Genomic DNA, 18516 nt, shown 5'->3' with positions numbered 1-18516 from the left:
AAACCGAAAAGACAATAATAATCAGTTTATGTATGATGTGATAAGATCCTCATGGATCATTGCTGAGTTCTTTGTTAAGGAACAAATTGCAAACATATATTTTTTTTTCTTAACCAATAAATTATTGATAGAAAAGAATCAGATTTGTAATTCCAGTACAGTAAAACCTGTGAAGTTGACCACCCTTGTAAGTTGACCACCTGTCTCAGTTGACCACCTTTTTCAGGCACGGAATTAGCCCTTATCATATAAATCAACCTTTGTAAGTTGACCACCTGTTTAAGTTGAGCTTTAAGTAGTACATGAAATACACCGCCAGCTCAGTCATTCCAGCCGAGGACTGCAGTTTCGAGCTTATTAGCACTCATCAGCTCAGCATAGAAAGTGACTGAGCTGGAGGTGGAAAACCTCATATATTTCTGCCTTAGCCCTGGCTATAGGGCAATAACTTACTGAAAACACTAAAGTAGTGCACCATAAGTGGTCAACTTACACAGGTTTCACTGTATTAAGGCTTATTTTTGTATTTTTTTAACTGGAATATTTTTATGACCGACAGAAAACATATTAAAAAATAGATAGCGGGTGGGGAGAAAGAAAGTCATAGTTTCCTCTATTATTTTGTTCTTTACAGTTCCAGCTTTTTACATTATTTATCTTTTCTAAAGCTTTTAAATTTGCTTTCATATGAAATGTATATGTGCCTCTAAATGTTGTGAAAGAATTTTGAGAAAATGAGGGGTAATTGTACCATCTATTAAACTGAACAATGTTTGTTACTGTCTTTAGAATTCTATTGCATTCTGGGTTTGCTATTTCTTCATTTGCTGGTGTAAGTTTACCACATTTGGCTCAACTTTGAGAGTTTTATTTTGGTAATAAAATGTATATTTGTAACATATTTTCATCATAAAATTAATAGAGAAGTTTGTAGCACACTCATATTTTGTTGACACTTTACGTTTGGTAGTTCCATTTGGACTTCTCAATTTCAACTTTTCTAGCTACTGAGTGTTAAATGTAACCCTAGGTTTGATATGTACAAATACTCCTCTCTTTTTGTCTAAGCTTTTTTCAACAAACATGCAGCTAATTTGATTTATTTTAAAGGACTAACTTTTGAAATTGATACTTTTACTTGATTCTTTTATCTGTCTTTAGTTCATGTTTGCGATCTTGGCTAGAACAAGATACTTCTTGTCCAACATGTCGCAAAGCTCTGAGTGACAGTGTAGATAAAAATTTCAGCTATGATATTACTCAGTTTGATCATACTGATATTTTAGACAGAGATGCCACAGAACATGTAAATTCTCAACCAAGAAACCAATTCTTTCACTTTGATGGTAAGTTTTTTTTTTTTTTTTTTTGGAAAAACTATGATAAAAGTATAAAATTGATACCAAGCAATCGATTTCTAATTGGTATTAAGCTTTTGTAACAAAGGGATTTAGATCATATTACTAAGTGGGCAGATAAGTGGGGTATGACACTTAATGTAGAGAAATTATTGTATAAAGCAACTGCATTATTTATATTAAAGCTTCTTCTATTTCTAATAATGATTGTAGAAAATGAAGAACAAGTAAAACACCTGCAAGAGGATTAAGATATTACTAAGTGGGCGAATAAGTGGGGTACAGCAGTTAATGTAGGGCAATATCAAGTGCTGTACTTTGGCTCATGGAAATAAGCATACAAGTTATTATTTACAGCGTTTGATCATTTGTCAGGCAGAAAATGTTATTGATCTGGTTATCTTAATAAATCAGGATTTCAAGTTTAGTCAGCAGTGCAAGTAACAAAGCCCACAGATTGCTTGTGTTTATCTATAGAACTATTTCAAACAAATATAAGAAGTTTATTCTGCCTTGATATAGGAGTTTAGTAAGACCTTATTTGGAGTATGCTGTTCAGTTTTGGTCGCTTTATCTCAGGAAAGATATTTCTGTGTTGGAAAGGGTTCAAAGCAGGGCTACTAGAATAGTAAGGGGACTTTCAGATTTAGATTATGATACCAGACCTAATAGGCTTAATATGTATAGCCTGTAGCAAAGGAGAGTCCGAGGGGACATAGTTCAGTTATTTAAATTTATCAAAATGGAAGATGTTAATGGATTAAATTTTTGCACAGAAAGCAGGATAAGGGGTCATTGTTTTAAGCTAATTGGGCTATCTCAGGCTAACTTGGAAATCAGGAAAAAGTACTACTTTAGTATTGTCGCGTGGGCACTTGGAACAGCTTACCGGAAGAGGTAGTAATGAGCAAGGCGGTGGATAGCTTTAAGAGGGCCATTGATCTTCATTGGGGACTAATTAATTCACTAGGACCAGCCTAGCTGGGCCCAGAGCCTGTTGCTGGTCGTCACATTTGTATTTGATAATGCACACCTAATGAACTTGACACGTTTTTTAACAGTTAATCTGCGAATTATGTGCAGGAAAATATGGTATAAAAAAGGAGAAATGCATTGTATCTGAATTTTATTTATTTGTATATAGGCTATCAAGAAAAGGGTTCAAAGAAGGGTAACTAAATTAGTAAGGGGACTCTCAGAGTTAGATTATGATACCAGACTTAATAGGCTTAACATGTATAGCCTGGAGCAAAGGAGAGTCAGAAGGGACATGATCCAGTCTTTTAAATTTATCAAAATGAAAGATTTTAATGGATTAAATTTTTGCATGGAAAGCAGGACAAGAGGTAATTGTTTTAAGGTATTCAAATCTCAGGCTAATCAAATCTTGGCAATTAGGAAAAACTACTACTTTAGTAGGGTCGTATGCACTTAGAACAGTTTACCCGAAGAGGTAGTAATGAGCAAGGGGGTGGATAACTTTAAGAGGACCATTGATCTTCGTTGGGGACTAATAAATTGACTAGGACCAGTCTAGCTGGGCCTGAAGCCATCACATTTGTATTTGTATAAGCAGGGTATTTGTTTATCCACTAAGCGGGACTGATTATATAATGTATGTATATTCATATTATTTACTTATTTTTCTAAATTTTATTGATTGTTTGATGTTTCGAATTATTTTACAATAATGCCGAATAAGAAAACTAACTATATTTTACATTATTTTAAATATTTAAAATTATTAGTCTCCTTTTAAAGGAAGATGAAGCTTTGGCCTTCTTTAAGTGATATTTTTTAGTTTTTACTGGAAGTTTTGCATCACCATTTGAGGATGAGCATTTACATTTTACCTGGATTTAAGTCATGTGTGTGGCTTTAGTTCATAATGAAATTATTTCTAAAATCTGGGTTCCATTTTAGGATCTCAATATGTTAGTTGGCTTCCTAGTTTCTTGGTAGAAGTAAATCACCCCAATGTTGTAGAACGCAGGAATGCTACTTCTGATCAATCATCACAGTTTGACAGTATGGTATGTGTTGTATTTTTTATCTTTACAATTAGTCTTTTTTATTCAAATTGTCATGTGGCTGACAAGGAGATGGCACAACCGTGGGGTCGGAGATTTACGTCGATTTTTTTTGTGGTGAAAGAGGACTCCTAGTACCTTACGTGGTTGAAGTAATACGACCCAATACTCACAAAATTATGAGAAAAATTGAGTCGCCATGGAGTTTCCTAGGCGCCTTATGAGTTTAAAATGTCAGTCGAATGACGAGCCGCCGCTAGCCTAGTTAGTTAAGGCGCGACCTTGTGCTCCAGAGATAGCAAGATCGAATCCCACTCTGGACCTTTTTCTTTTCTCTTCTTTTTTATTTTGCTATCACAACAGTTCTCTCGCAACTTCTGGTTGTGTTGGTGAGCTTTTTCCACTAATGAAGAGGCTCCATTGTAGCCTTGAAATAGCTGTATGCTGTATTTTCTTCAAAATTTGTGCTTTATTTATATTGGTTTTTTCACTTTAATGATATCGCAACAATTAGTGGTAATGCTTTTCACCCCTATTTTAATTACTTTCGGAAATTTATTTTTGCCAAGGATCGCAAACTTTTTCATTCACTGAAAAATATTCTTGCTCATTATTCTATATGGTTTGATTTGCCTAGTAAAGGTTTTTGACCTGTGAACATTTTACGGTTATAAGGATCAGCTGCACATAGGACATTATTCGGATCTTTTTTTTTTTTTTTTGTTATCACAGCAATAATTCAAATAGTTTCTCTTCCCTACATAATTTTTAAGAATTTATTTACATTATTTTTTTTAATTATTTTCTTTTTCTTCCAGCAAAACAATTTAAAACAATTCATATTTTTCATTTTACCATTACTTTGTTACTGCTAATTGTTGTGGTAGCAAAAAAAAAAAAAGAGAGAAAAGAAAAAGGTCCAGAGTGGGATTCGATCATGCTATCTCTGGAGTACAAGATCCTGCCTTAACCAACTAGGCTAGTGGCGGCTCATTAAGAGACTGACATTTTAAATTCATAAGGCGCCTAGGAGACTCCATGGCGACTTTAAATCGATTTTTCTCATAATTTTCTGAGTATTGCATCTATTACTTTAACCACGTAAGATACTAGGAGTCCTCTTTCACTACAAAAAAAATTGACGCAAATCTCCGACCCCACGGTCGTGCCGTCTCCTTGTGAAATTTTCAAACTGTAATATTTGCCTAAAAATAAATGGGGTCCAAAACAGTAGGAGTATTTCGTCCCCCCTTGACTACTCTACAGAGTCTTGATATTTTTATCTTGAAGTAACATTTGTAGTTAACGAATATTTGTTACATTTTAACACAATTCATTGTTTCTTTCTCTTAAATCGCATTGTCTCCATTTTCAAAGATGTTCAGTTACTTTTCTGCATTCTATGTGTAGTAACTAATCTGCTATTTTCAAAAGGCACGCCAAGTTCAGCAGATGTTTCCTCACATGCCATTGAATCTTATCATGGATGATCTCTGTTCTACTAAATCTGTTGAAGTCACTGTTGAAAATATTTTAGATGGAAAACTAGTCCCACCTCCAGTAAGCAAGAGATTTTATATAATTTTAGAGGATTTCTTTTCACTAGTAGTTTGAATATTGGCTAACTTAGCATCTGTTAAGTTTTGAAAACTAAGTTTAAAACGTTAACAAGTTATTTCATTTGCCTTTTTCCTTAACCATGACACTTCAAAAATTTTTAATACCTTCTTGAATTCAATGAAAATTTAATTGTAATATTAGTAACGAGAGCGAAGAACAAACTCAAAAGATTAGAAAATGATATGTTTTATTAAATATATTTGATCGACTTTAATGGGTTGGATTAAATTAGAATTCAACTATTCTATTTTTCTGCTTAGGAACTTTTTTTCTTTTTTGCGGATTGATTTCATATGTTACTAGCATAAAATAAACATTTAAGGAGTTACATTTTGAGTAAAAGTTCAAAGAATTATTAGTTACTATAGTCTGATAGATAGGTCTTTCGCATTAGGCAATTGAAGGGCTCAGGGCAAGAATGTGTTATGCCACATGAAGTGCATTTTTCAGCAGGCCAATTTCCAACGCATAAAAAATATTTGTATAGTTTCTCAAAGATATTATACATTCTATATTTTGAAATACTATAACCAGTTCTACGACTATATATACCAGAAATACTATAACCAAATTTCTGCCCCCAGCTCTTCAATTTTACAATATCTGTTTCATAAGACCTGAGAGTAAATTTATAGAACTTAGAAATATGTGTAGTAGTTCCCCCCCCCCCAACCAGCTTGAAAGAGAAATATTGAATCTATTTGTTATATTTTGCATTATTGTCAAAAATTTAATTAAAATGAAAATATTTTTGAGGTACAACTCTGTGTCGATTAATATTTGCCTGCCTGAAATGAACTCAGACTGCCTAAGGTTAGATTTATATTTGAATTAGTCACACTGCTCATTTTCATTTGAAGTTTGCTCCCTTATTTAGACATTCAAAAGCAGCTACAAAAACAATTGCACAAAGGTGAGAAACCGGAGAGGTAATAGAATAGATAATTACAGATCTTATTTGTAAGCAGGCTAAAATCTCAGTCCTTAGGGTAAAAATAAAATCTATGGGAACAACATAAAAGAGGGGGGGGGGCTTTGGGCATGCTTTTATACTTAAAATCAATTTTGTGATATATTTTAATTTTGTGTGCAGCAATACGCTGCTTGACAATTGCTGAGGAATAATTACGTTTTTTAGAATAGTTAAGAATAGCCCCCCTAAGGGCAAGGGCCCCAATATCGCAGAGACCTCACCCAAAAGGCAAGGGCAGCCCCCCTCCCTGAAATAATAAAATCCCCCTCAAAACACCCCCCTGAAAATTTCAATGGCACAGGCTGCACCATGACCCCCCCCTCCCCACTTAGGTGGGCACCCCTGAGAATAGACAATGATTTAAGAAACAGAACTAAGTACATAGTTAGTAGGGAGGATGTGACTTTATTATAAGTACAAAATAGTATAGATATTACTGCATTAATGAAGTAAAAACTTTTAAAAAAAATCCTATTTATATGATTTTCAAACAACCACAAAAAATTGATCTAGATCAGAATTCTAGAGACATGAGTACCTTAGTATGATGTGTGATTACCACGCACATTTTGCATCTGTTTTTCATACTCCCTACTAAACTATCAAGGAGTGCTTGTGGGGGACCTTTTCAAACTCCTCTGTCAAGGTGGATTTGAGTTCTTGTCCTGTTCCTGGGAGGAACGGTTCTTTGGGCAAAATGTCTGCCAAGAGCATCTCAGGTATGTTCAATTGGATTTAAGTCGGGAGAGTAAGCAGGCCACTACATACGGAGAATGTTTTCACTTTGCAGTGCGCGCGTGTCCGATACTTCAATGCTCCCATGTGGTTGCGCATTGTCCTCCATAAAGAGAAAGTCTGGACCTAGAGACTCCCTAAAAAGATGAACATGATCTAGTATAACTTCTCTGCAATACTTTTGTGACATAACACTTCCTTGTTCAAAAATGTGAAGCGATGTTCTGCCAATGTGCATGATGCCTGCCCACACCATCACGCTTGGGCCGTATCTAACACCTTCACTGTGTCCCAGCTGTCTGAGGCGCAAATTTGCATAAATCACTTGTTCCTTAGCAATTGTCAAGCAGTGTATTTTAGACGAAAAATAGCATTTTATAATCATTAGTCTTCAGGCATGCTTTCTTAAAGAAGATCTGTAAATTGCACTTAAACACTGATCTATAATTTTTTTCTTCCAGAAAAGTTCAAAAAACAAATAAAAATGAATAGAAAAATGCTGCAAATCAGTAATTACTTTCAGCTAGATATTAAAAGTGAATTCTGTCACCATTGCAATCATTCACTGCACATTCAGATTTGTTTTGAGTATTTATCTCATAGACTATATGAATTCAATATCAAAATATTAATCTGATCTAAATGTTATGTTTCTAGCCTGCTTTTCAAAATGGTTATATTCAAGACTCCAATCTTCAGGTAAGAGATGAAAAGAAAGTTTTTTTTTTTTTTTAATTTTTAATTAGGGCATTTTAGGTTTGTATGAATTTTAAGGTTGCAGTCATTGGTACCTTGAAAAAATATCTTTAATTTTGACTGTATTTGCCTACTACTGTTTGTGTATTTTTTAGGTTATTTATTTTCTAGAGCATCATGGGCAAAACTTTCCGTCCTTTTTTTGCAATCATATTTTTTGAATTTTTTTGCATTGGTGATGCATCGTTTGAAAAGTCATTCAAATCCACCCACCTTTTTCTAAAAAGAGAACCAGATTTTCTTGCAACCAATCATGATTTGATCCTGATATTTAACAAAATATTTTTGGCAATTGTGCGTGATATAGAAAAAGGATTATGGTTCAAAATTCATCTAATTTTATTAATAAACTTGAAAACAAAAGAAATTTTCTTGAAATTTTGAGAGCAATGTAACATAACTAAATAACCTTAATTAGCAAGAGCCAAAAAACATTTTTTGAGAGAATAAGCTTTTTCATGTAAAGGATGCTTACAAAATTATTTAATTACTTATTTTTTGCATTGATAGGTTGCAAACTTGAAAGATGATTATTGCATGATGGTTTCTCAAATTAAAAAAAAAATTGATTCCTAGTAATTTTTACTAAGGGAAAAAATCTCAAGAAAATTGTCAATTTTGGAGTGTAATTTGAAATTGAGTTAATTAAAATTTGAATTAATTGATTTATTTTTTCTTTGCATGTGAGAAATATATAGGTATAAATGTGTGAGTTAGCCCTGCTATAGCCACAGTTTTGATTTGTTTTGGTTTTCTTCATAATTTTTAACATTTAGCTATGAACTTCCGTCCCCATGTATAGAAGTCTGGATAGTAGATTATGACTATGTAGAGAAATTGCAGTTTTAAAACCTGTGATTTTCTCCCACCAAGAGAAAAAAAAACATTATTTGAACTCAAAAGTACATAATTTATGAATAATATACAAAGCTTCAATTAATAACTAATTAATTTAGTTTATAAGTTATTATTATATGCTTTGAATTTCAATGACTGGCTAAGGTCCGTTCAGTACAAAATAAAATAATCTATCTTCCTCGGGGATTGTTAATAGTCTAAGTCAGATGTGTTGACAGGCTCAGGTGTCCCCTGTCTTATAGAAACCATGGAGAGCAAAAAAATATCATTGTTTCTGAAAAAAAATGGCATCATGCAGTGGCGTACCTAGCATGGGTGACACTCCCTCCCCGAGGAGAATTTTCAAATTTGTAGTCTTAAAAATGCATTTTAACTTTATAGTTTTTAAAATCTTGCAATTTCACTTTGGGTGTCACCCTGCAGACAAGTGACACCAAGGGCGGACCCCCTCCCCCCCAGTCTTGCATAATATAGACGAACGCGGGAAGGCGTTCGCAGAAAATTTTTGGCTCTGCAGAAATTTATTTTTCACTACTAACGTTAATTTAAAAAAAAAAAATGATTTAAAAAAAAAAAAAAAAACTCCACATTTTATTTCTGTTTCTTCTAAATCTTATGCAAAATTAATCTAAAAAATAATTATTTCTTCTTGAAATCGCGATTATAGTACGCTAATTACTTAAAAGACAAAGGAGTCAACAGTTGCAAATCAAGTCGAGACCGCTCCTACTATGACTGTATAGTTTTTTATTTTACACAGCCTGGATCGCGTAAGGGGAAAATTCAAGTACATAAAATAAACAACTTTACAGACTACGGAACGATCACTCCCGCTGTAAATTGAGTTCAAATGCGTTGGCGTAGAAAGAGGGGGGGGGGAGCACTAATTTAAAACTTTTTTAACAGATAACATGCAGAAAATACAGTATTTATTTTTGCAGAAATACTTAATTTCAAACAAATAAGTAGTTTTGTTGATTTGTGTACAAAATCAAATATCTTCATAAAATTTTCAAGTAAAAAGCAGGTAGCTCATGTTTTATCAGATCTACATGAACTTTTTCACTGTAAAATGAAAGTAATAATAATGATCATGTGATTGATATTGAGCAAAAAATAATAGTTTAAGCAGTTTTCTTCAGTTAGTGAAAAGTAAGCATAAACTATATGCTGTTTTAAAATAAATAAATAAATAAAAATAAAGTTCCCTCCCCCCCCCCCCTTTTTTATATTTTTGTATAAAAGCGTGAGTAAGGCAAAATAGTTATTTGCAGAAATTTTTCCAGTTAGGATTTGTGTTCGCAGAAAGCTTTTCATTTTATCTAAGTCTGCTCCCCCCCTACCGTAGTGACACCACTGCATCATGTATGGACAGCTGCTTTGTATATAAATGATGTGTAAAGTAAATGATGATTTCACGTCCTGAATTTTGCATTGTTGTCGTGCCTAATGAAGTGCAGAGTGCGAAAGATTTAGATGCCTCCAAAAGTCTAATTTTGCATTCTACTATATAACGAATGTAGATGTATATATTTAAAATCCGTATTATATTTGAATCATAATTTTCACATCTTCAGAAGCATCCTCATTTGAAACAATGTGTTACATTTCTTTTATGTATAAAACATTTTGATAAATCAATTATATTTATTTTCCGCATTTTATTTTTCGTTTGGAAATACTGAATACTTTGATTCTCAGATTTCAATTTTAGGAAATCATGGCAGTTGTTTATGAAGCTACAAAGGACATGAGTAATTTTTTATTCATATTTATTTTATATAAAAGTGTCTTAACTGGAAGAAACATTGAAGTACATTAACTGCAATTTTCCACACGTTTTGAGTTATTTACCACATATTTTAGCTCATTTCGATTTCATATATGCACAGAGTAAAAAAAATTATTGAGATTTAAATTTTAAATTTTTCTTGCATTTTTGTAATGATGTTTTGTAAAATGTTGCCTATTTCCATACTCATATAATTCTTGAAATCTCAACTGCATCATGTAAATTTTTCTTAATTGCAAAAAGGGAACATATTCTGAAAGGCAATTTTCTTCTCAACTGCATCATATGAATTTTTCTTAATTGTAAAAAGGGAACCTATTCTGAAAGGCAACTTTTATGAAAATATGACTATTTTGCAAGACTCCAACTGGAAAAGTTTATTTTCTTCTCTGATTAGTGCATCTTAACTATCTAACTATCATTTCTGCATAATATTCAAATTCAAAACATTTTGAACATTATCCTTTTTGCAGTTAAAGATTTGTATAAAGCAAGCGCTCTTCTATGCTTAAGAAGAAAGTTTGTGCATAAAATGAACATGAAGTTAAAAATTCTGTTTTTTATTTAAAAGACAAAAGGAAGAAAATTAAAAAAAGGCTTAAGTTGAAAGTTCTTACTTTTTAAAGCTGTATATAAAGAAAATTTTATGTTAACCCTTTTAATGTTAGCCTTGTATTAACTTTGTACCATATAGAATGGTGGCTTTTTGAATAGCTACCACACATTTGAAGCAGTTATTACTATATTGTAATTCAGTGAGAGAAAAAAAAGTTTTATTACATAGAATTTTTATTTTTATGTAAATACAGAAAAATCACATTAAAATCAATATCAATACAGCAAAATGTCCATTTCAACAAAATTAATTTTCAGCCCCCATTTAATTTCCTTTACATTATTTAAATTGCATTACCACAAAATTCCCTGTACAGCGAATAAAATTTGCAGCCCTTTGAATTCTGTTGTAACTGGATTTCACTGCATTTGTTATGTTTAATTTTTGATTACTTGAAAACATTTTCTAAAATTAAAAAAAAAAAGTTCGCTGATTTTGATTCTATCAAGTAAGGATTCTTAATTTCTATTAACTTTGGATATCTAAGATTAAGAAATGTAACACTCAATTCTAGAGCTGTATTTCAAAAGATATTTGTTTACATATATTTCATTTTCTCTTTTTTTGCAAAGGCATCAGATAACAGTCAAAATTCATTATTTATGGGGAAACCACAGAGCATTTCCTGTCGAGGTCAGTTTGACTACATTGAAGATGCTGTATTTCCGCCTGAAAGCTATGACTTGGAAGAACTGGATAGGTACCAGTTTTGTTTTAGATTATAGTTTCATATGTAAATATTGCAATTTCTAGCACTTCATATTTTGTGCATTTGCAGACTTTTATTATTGATGTTGTCCGAAACGAATTAGATTTTTGGAATCATGTCCCCCCCCCCCCCCAACAGTTTTTGAAATTTCAGAGGAATAAGTTTCCTCTTAACACACCAATAAACTTAAAATGTTACTATCACCTTAGTCATTTACATCATACCTTTTAGAGATATACAGAACTGCCAACTTTTGAAAATCCAAAACCGTAGCAGCATTTTGCAGAGGAGGGAGGGGGAGCATGGCCACTTTATCCGATTTAAACACAGTGATGAATTGTCAACAGTATAAAGAACAAAAACAATGATACTTAACACATTTCAAATATGATACAGAAAATATTAATACAGAATAAAAAAATTTATATTCTTCACAGAATTTTTGCCAGTTTTTCTGCTTTTTGCCGAACATTCAATAACTGGATCAGTGTCTTGATCTACAAACCGATCCATCTTTACATCATATGCAACTTTCGAAGACCGATTCTTGTTGCCAAGGGCCGTCAACACACGTGTAGAAGTTTGATTTGCTGAACTTACCGGTTTAGTTTTCATGCAGTTTTTTCTTTGTGTGTCCTTGGAATTATAAATTAAATTTAAAAAAAAACAGAAAATTAATCTTTGCACTTGCTTTTGTAGCGTCTTAGTTTAAAGCTGTAATTCATAGAAACTACAGATTTTTTTGTAGCAGTTGGCAGCTCTGTAGATATACAGTGAAGCACCGTTTATACGTTTCTCTTTTATATGCTTTTATCAATTATATGTTTTTAAAATTGGTCCTTGCAAAGTCTAATACACATTAACCTATACCTATTATACGTTTTTTCGTTTGTACGCTTTTTTCATACAGTCCCTTCAAAAACGTATAAACAGTGCTTCACTGTCTATATAAATATAAAAGAAAGTAAATAAAATAATCCTTAAAGTTAAATAACTTTTAATACACAATACTTTAGGGAACTATACATTTCAATTAATTATGTTTGGTTGAAATTAGATATGTATTTAATTTTAGATTTTCCAAAGCCCCTATTCCTAAAACCATCTTCTGGAACTCAGTAAACAATTCCTTCACAACTCTATGATTTACTTTTTATTGTACCTAACCTGATTCTACTATCCTGTAATGAATGGTTAGATATTTGCATGATTGTAGGCATAACTTTTAACAGTTGGCCTAGTGAAAGAGACATGACTAATGTATGCCTGTGTAGAGAAAAAGCCCCCTCTCTGGATAACATGCAAGCAGGTTGTGCTGTAGAACAGCAGTAGGCTACTGGCAGATTTCGGTGTAGGTCCGGACCGCAGAAGGTCAAACACTGAACTGCGAAAATTGTTATTTAAAACTAATCTTGTGTAAGCAATAATATCTTTAGGTGCAAAGTAATTGCTAGACTGATTTAGGTTTTTAAGACTAATTAGGTTAACCCCTGCTCTAGGATGTGGTATTATGTACAAGCTAGCAGACATAATAGGCATTTCAAAAAGTGCAGCACATCTCATATCTGAAAATTTGAACATGAGAATGCTGAGTGCGTTTGCTCTCACTCGAGCAAAAACGGTATCATGACGATGTTTCAGTTGAGTGTTTAGCGACATTTCACAGCAACAAAGCAGAATTTTTGCGCTGTTTTATAACCATGGATGAAACATGCGTGCATCACTTCACACCTGAGGCAAAAGAACAATTTTAAAAATTGGCTGGAAAACAAAGAACGGGCTCAAAAGAAGCTGAAGACTTCCATCTGCAGGCTAGATCATGACATCTGTCTTTTGGAATGCGCATGGGACATTTTTATTAATCATCTCGAAAAAGGAAAAACTATGAATGATGAGTATTACACGAACTTATTGCAACATTTGAATGAAGAAATCAAGCATAAAAGTTAACATTTGACCAAGAAGAAAATGTTGTTGCACTAAGAGAATTTTCCTGTTCACAAATCACTTAATGCAATGGCCAGAATCAATGAATTAAAGTTTGAATTGCTACCTCATGCTCCCTATTTGCCAGATTTGGCCCCCTAAGATTGATTATTTTCAATTCCCAAACTTAAAAATATGGCTGAGTGATCAAAGATTTTTCAACAATGAAGAAGTGATGTCGGAAGTTAATGGCTATTTTGAGGAGTAAGACAGATCTTATTATAAAAATAATAGTTTAAAAAACTAAAAAAACATGCTTTAGTAGCAAAATGAACTAAAAAGTTGATCTTTGGGTGGCTAGTAGATAAAGTAACTGACCAAACACTTAACTTCACTGTAATTAAAAAAAAAGCGTGGAGGGCTGATAATTTACATTTTTGCATGGATAACAAGTGTAAGAAATTTAAGACAACTGATAAGAAGCCCCGCACACTTTTTTTCTATTACAGTAAAATTAAATGTTTGGTCAATTACTTTATGTACTTGTCATCCAAAGATTATTTCTTACTTATTAGTTCATTTTGCTACTAAAGGATTTTTTTTTAGTTTTTTAAACTATTATTTTTTATAATGGAATGTATCTTAGTATTCTATTGCATTATTTGCATCAGACATTTTAAATGCTTTCTGGTAAATTCATGTGCAAACATTGTTACACTCTGCAGCTCTGATTTGTACGCTGTAAGTAATTCTAATAAGCAACTGGCTATTTGTCCAAAGGAAAGTTGGACCCACAAACATACAAGTTAAGCTAGTAAAAGCGTGTTAATTAGAATAAACTAGTAACTTATTGTTAATAAATTAATTTGATTATAGAATATTGCATTGTAATCGGGTGTGAGGTTGCATTCCAAATTTTAAAAGAATCTGATCACAAAAAGTGGGCGAAAATTGAGTTGCAAGATTATAAATTTAATTTCGGTGTCGACGGGATTAGAACGTACGCCCAAAGATTCCCGGAGGTGGATGTCAGCGAAGACCCGTGCCTTAGACCGCTCGGCTACGAATGCTTATAAAGTGGTGGAATGTACTAACAGTAATAAGCCACTAGCTCTTAGTCCAAACATACAAGTGAAGCTAATAAAAGTGTGTTAAAAAGAGTATCAAACTTATTGGACATAGCGGAAAAAGTGCATAGATTTGAAGGGGGGTTATGTTGAATAACTTGAAATGCATGTTTATGTGTATATTAAGTTCTTAGAATTTTGATGTTCGATATTTTAAAGAAAAATTTTACATAGTCTAATAAACATGAATAATACAACCATTTTTTTTCTGTGTACCTATTACAGATTTCCAGATTTAATGCGCATGCACATAGCTTCACCTCTTGGATGTCGATTTTCTAAGTCACCCCAAGAAAGAGAACAAATTTTAGCAAAAAGAAAAGAAGACCTGATAAAACAAGCTAGGAGGTAATTTTATGCTTAAGTAAAGTACATGTTTTGCATTTTAAATATGAAAGCTCTGTACAAGGGCAGGAGTAGCAAAGTTACAAGGTGACAGAATTTTGTAAGCAACTCAGCTGTCTCAAAAATCCCCCCCCCCCCCCCCCACCCCAGCAAAAAAAAAAACATCCTTTTTTTTTAAAGAACTTATGTTCAAATTTAACTTCTTGGATGTTACACTTCATTTGGCAGAACTTCCAGAGGAGGGGTCTTGTATCCTTCAGCTTTTTCTCCAAGGTAGCAATTTTTAAAGTATTTCAAAAATAATGTCGATAGTTGTGGCAAACCTAACCTGGCAGCATTGTGAAGGCTGCACGGGCCCTAATCATGACATTATGACATTGACAGGTTAAGTTTGCCCTAACTACAGTGAAGAACATGTTATAATTTGTCATTAATTCTATGACATCACAAATCTGTCCACTTTGCATTGAATTGGCTAACTTATTTCTTGAGCGGAAAATCTACTATAATGGTTTAAATATGTGAGATTTTAAACATATGAAATTTTATGTAATATTTATTTCTAATCATCTTCTATGGTTGTGTCAGTTTTGTCACAAGCAATCTTAAAGTACCTGCCATTACTTGGATCTACCACCAGTTTCTTTGTCAGGATGCAATGGCTCCTGCTTAATATCTCAGTATGAAAATTAAGTATAGAATATGAAATAAGATAAGAATCAAGACAAACTTAAATGTGTATGTGCAGCTAATTTGTTTAAAATTTGGTAGTATATTGAAAGTTTTAAACTAAGTACATATTTAATTAGCTTATTAGTGCTTCTGTAAGCATAAAGTAGGTTGCTAAATTGTGGTTGGAATGATTAGTTCTGTGTGAAACAAAATTTAAAATTGCCTTAGTAGAAACAACTTCAAGTTTATTACAATCATACCATGTTAGGACTTGAACTGAGTTCAAACGTTCTTTAAGCTAAAAAGCTTTAAAAAAAAACAACAAAAAAAATCTTTTAGAATGCCGAAACATCGAAGGTTAATAATATCCCAATATATTTCGTTGCCAGTTGAAAACTAAGTTCAGAATTTTAAATAAAAATTAAGAATTATATTTACTACTAAGAGAACAAGTTTGTTTTATTTTTAAATGGTACAAGTCCCTCCCCACAATAATGCGCACAAAGACCAAGTATTGTTGATCTTAATAGCAATACAAACATCTTCGCAAAGATGTGTAATAAAATTAAGTTGTGCACTGGAATGATTGCTTCCTCTCTCAAACTGTGCATTTTTTTAAAACTTTGTTTCAGTTTTGTAATTTAAAAAAGTACTAGCATCTAAGGCAGCTATATTAGCCGCCTGTGCATATGGATTATTCAATGTAGAATTCCAGAAATTTGTCATGGTCACTAAAATCATAAGGCTTTCATTTTTCTGGATCATGAAAGTTAAATAACATTAGTAATAAGGGCATAATGTTCTATGCTTAGCACAAAAGAACTTTTTATGCATTTTTACTGGTGAATACGCTTGCATCTAATAGAGCAAGAGCCCACGTCATAAGTATAAAGGCCCAAAAGGTTTCTGCAGGAAGTACATCACAGTAGGTAAGAAAGGTTCACTATTATTTAAGAGTTGCGCTGTCTTTGGCTGGAAACAGCTAGCAAAAGTTGGGCCAAAAACTGAGTCATTCCATGACAAGTAACCTTGTCGTCTCTGCCCGACCATCTCTGATTTGAACAAAATTTTACAGAGGAGCGAACATACCTTGGAAACTAACCTATACAAATTTTCAACTTCCAAGACCCAAATCCTGAGAATCCAGGATCGATAAAAAAAAAAAAAAACCTCCAAAACGGCGGATTAGCTTTGTGAAACGAATTGCCATGCTTAGCATGGTACTTCCATTGAAGGCTATTTTGGAGCCTTCTTTTTGATCCTAGATCTTTATAATTTGCATTAGTTTCAAAGGCATGTCTGCACCTCTCTAGAACGTCCTCCAAATTGGAGATGGCTTGATGGGGACCACCAGGTTACGTGACATGGAATGAATCTATATTTAGCTTTTGTAGCAATTTTACGCACCTTTGCTACCTGTTTCCTGCCAAATCCTGCACGACTCAGCTTGAATAATAGCCAATCTTTCTTACCTGCTGTGATGTGCTTATGCAGAAACATTTGGAGCATTTATAGTAGAACGTGGACTCTTGGGCTATAAGAGGACACAGCCTGTATCTTATAAGCTAAGGGTTGTTTCTTTTTTGAACATAAATGTCTGCTGATTTATAAACATTTTTGTAATACATAAAATAACTTAAGAGTAAAATGTTCTAGTAATTCCAAATTTCTGATATAGTTTTATAAAATAATATATTTTGATTGTATGCACTAATTGTGCACCCTGTACTATCCTCAATCATTTTTATGCTCAGTATTATGCTTTCTTCAAAGTAAATTTTGATGCATTTTTTTTCTTGCAGAAAATATTTAACAAAGTCTTCAGTACACTAAGATGCTGAATCAACAATTTCAGTCAGGATGTTGAAGAAGAAAATTTCATGTTCAAATCATGTGTTAATATTCATCATATCATAAAATTAAACTATTTGTGATGTTTCATTTGTAGCTTTGTTCAGAATGATAACTGAATAGAGCACCATCTTGCATTAGGACTTGCATTGAATAAAGATGCCGTTGTTGCTTTTAGTATGGTTTTTCATTTCACTTCTTACTTGATATGTAAGAAATGCAATTTACCATAACTGAAAATTGGAAGCTACATGTTTAGAAATAGTGTCCATAAAAAGAACTCTGGGACTTAGGTAAATTTTTTTAGATTCAATTATAAAATCAGGTTAATGGTTAAAGGGTGTACTCAAAGGTAAATTTGTCAAGATTTTTTATGAACTACTGATTTCTACAAAATTATCGAATTTATATTATACGAAGTCCATTAAAAATCATATGTATAAGTGAAATTTTACTCGTATCACACATTAAAAAAGCATTTCGTAAAAAAAATTACTTTAATGCAAAGAAAAATTTGATCTTACAATGATCTGAAAATTATAATCAAATTCTTGAATTTTAGCAGTTCATTTCACCTTTAAAACATTTTTCATACTTTCAAACAGTATCTTCACATGACATCAAAACATTGCGATGTGTATTTAATAACTTTTTGGCTAACTGAAAGAAATTCAAAACAAAAAGTTCAATAAGTTACTCAGCCAAGAACTACATACATACAATATATAAAGTTTATATTAAATGGAATGAAATAACTTTTCAAAAGTTAAGAAAAAATTCATTGCATTGATGACTAACTTTTTTTTTTGAGACTAAAATGTAAAGATCTACATCTTAAGAGAGATGCATAGATATTGGTGATCACTGAAATGGAGATCAAAGTGTGAAGAAAACTATGATATTCCTTTTAATTTTATTTTCAGAGAAAAGCAGTACCCACATGACATTCCAACACCAATGCACCTTTACTTTCCAACATCGACTGGAATGTTAATAGTCTAAGATCCCACTAGGCTTGACCTACCCTCGAGTTTCCCAAAATTGTTACCTTAGATGTAGAGTAAAAGTTGTAAATAAAACTTGAAAATAAGAATTTCTACCTCTTTCACGTTTGCCAGGGGTTGAAAGGTGCCTAAAAATAAGTAATT

At 32.6% G+C, this 18516-nt stretch overlaps 1 protein-coding gene across 1 annotated transcript in view; it reads left to right on the top strand.

The window, feature by feature from the left end:
- LOC129219626 (E3 ubiquitin-protein ligase AMFR-like) overlaps positions 1-17545 on the top strand; it is a 202741-nt gene extending 185196 nt beyond the window's left edge. The window contains exons 9-15 of the mRNA XM_054853884.1: positions 1162-1346; positions 3282-3391; positions 4823-4948; positions 7374-7415; positions 11311-11438; positions 14726-14848; positions 17320-17545. Coding sequence (XP_054709859.1) covers positions 1162-1346; positions 3282-3391; positions 4823-4948; positions 7374-7415; positions 11311-11438; positions 14726-14848; positions 17320-17350 — 745 coding nt within the window. The 3' untranslated portion in view covers positions 17351-17545. The remainder of the gene's footprint in view (positions 1-1161; positions 1347-3281; positions 3392-4822; positions 4949-7373; positions 7416-11310; positions 11439-14725; positions 14849-17319) is intronic.
- Positions 17546-18516: the final 971 nt, after the last annotated feature.

Source organism: Uloborus diversus, chromosome 4 (assembly GCF_026930045.1).
Source record: "Uloborus diversus isolate 005 chromosome 4, Udiv.v.3.1, whole genome shotgun sequence".
Classification (NCBI taxonomy): domain Eukaryota; kingdom Metazoa; phylum Arthropoda; class Arachnida; order Araneae; family Uloboridae; genus Uloborus; species Uloborus diversus.
Note: the sequence above shows the minus strand (reverse complement) of the source record. Positions and strands in the feature narration are given on the sequence as shown.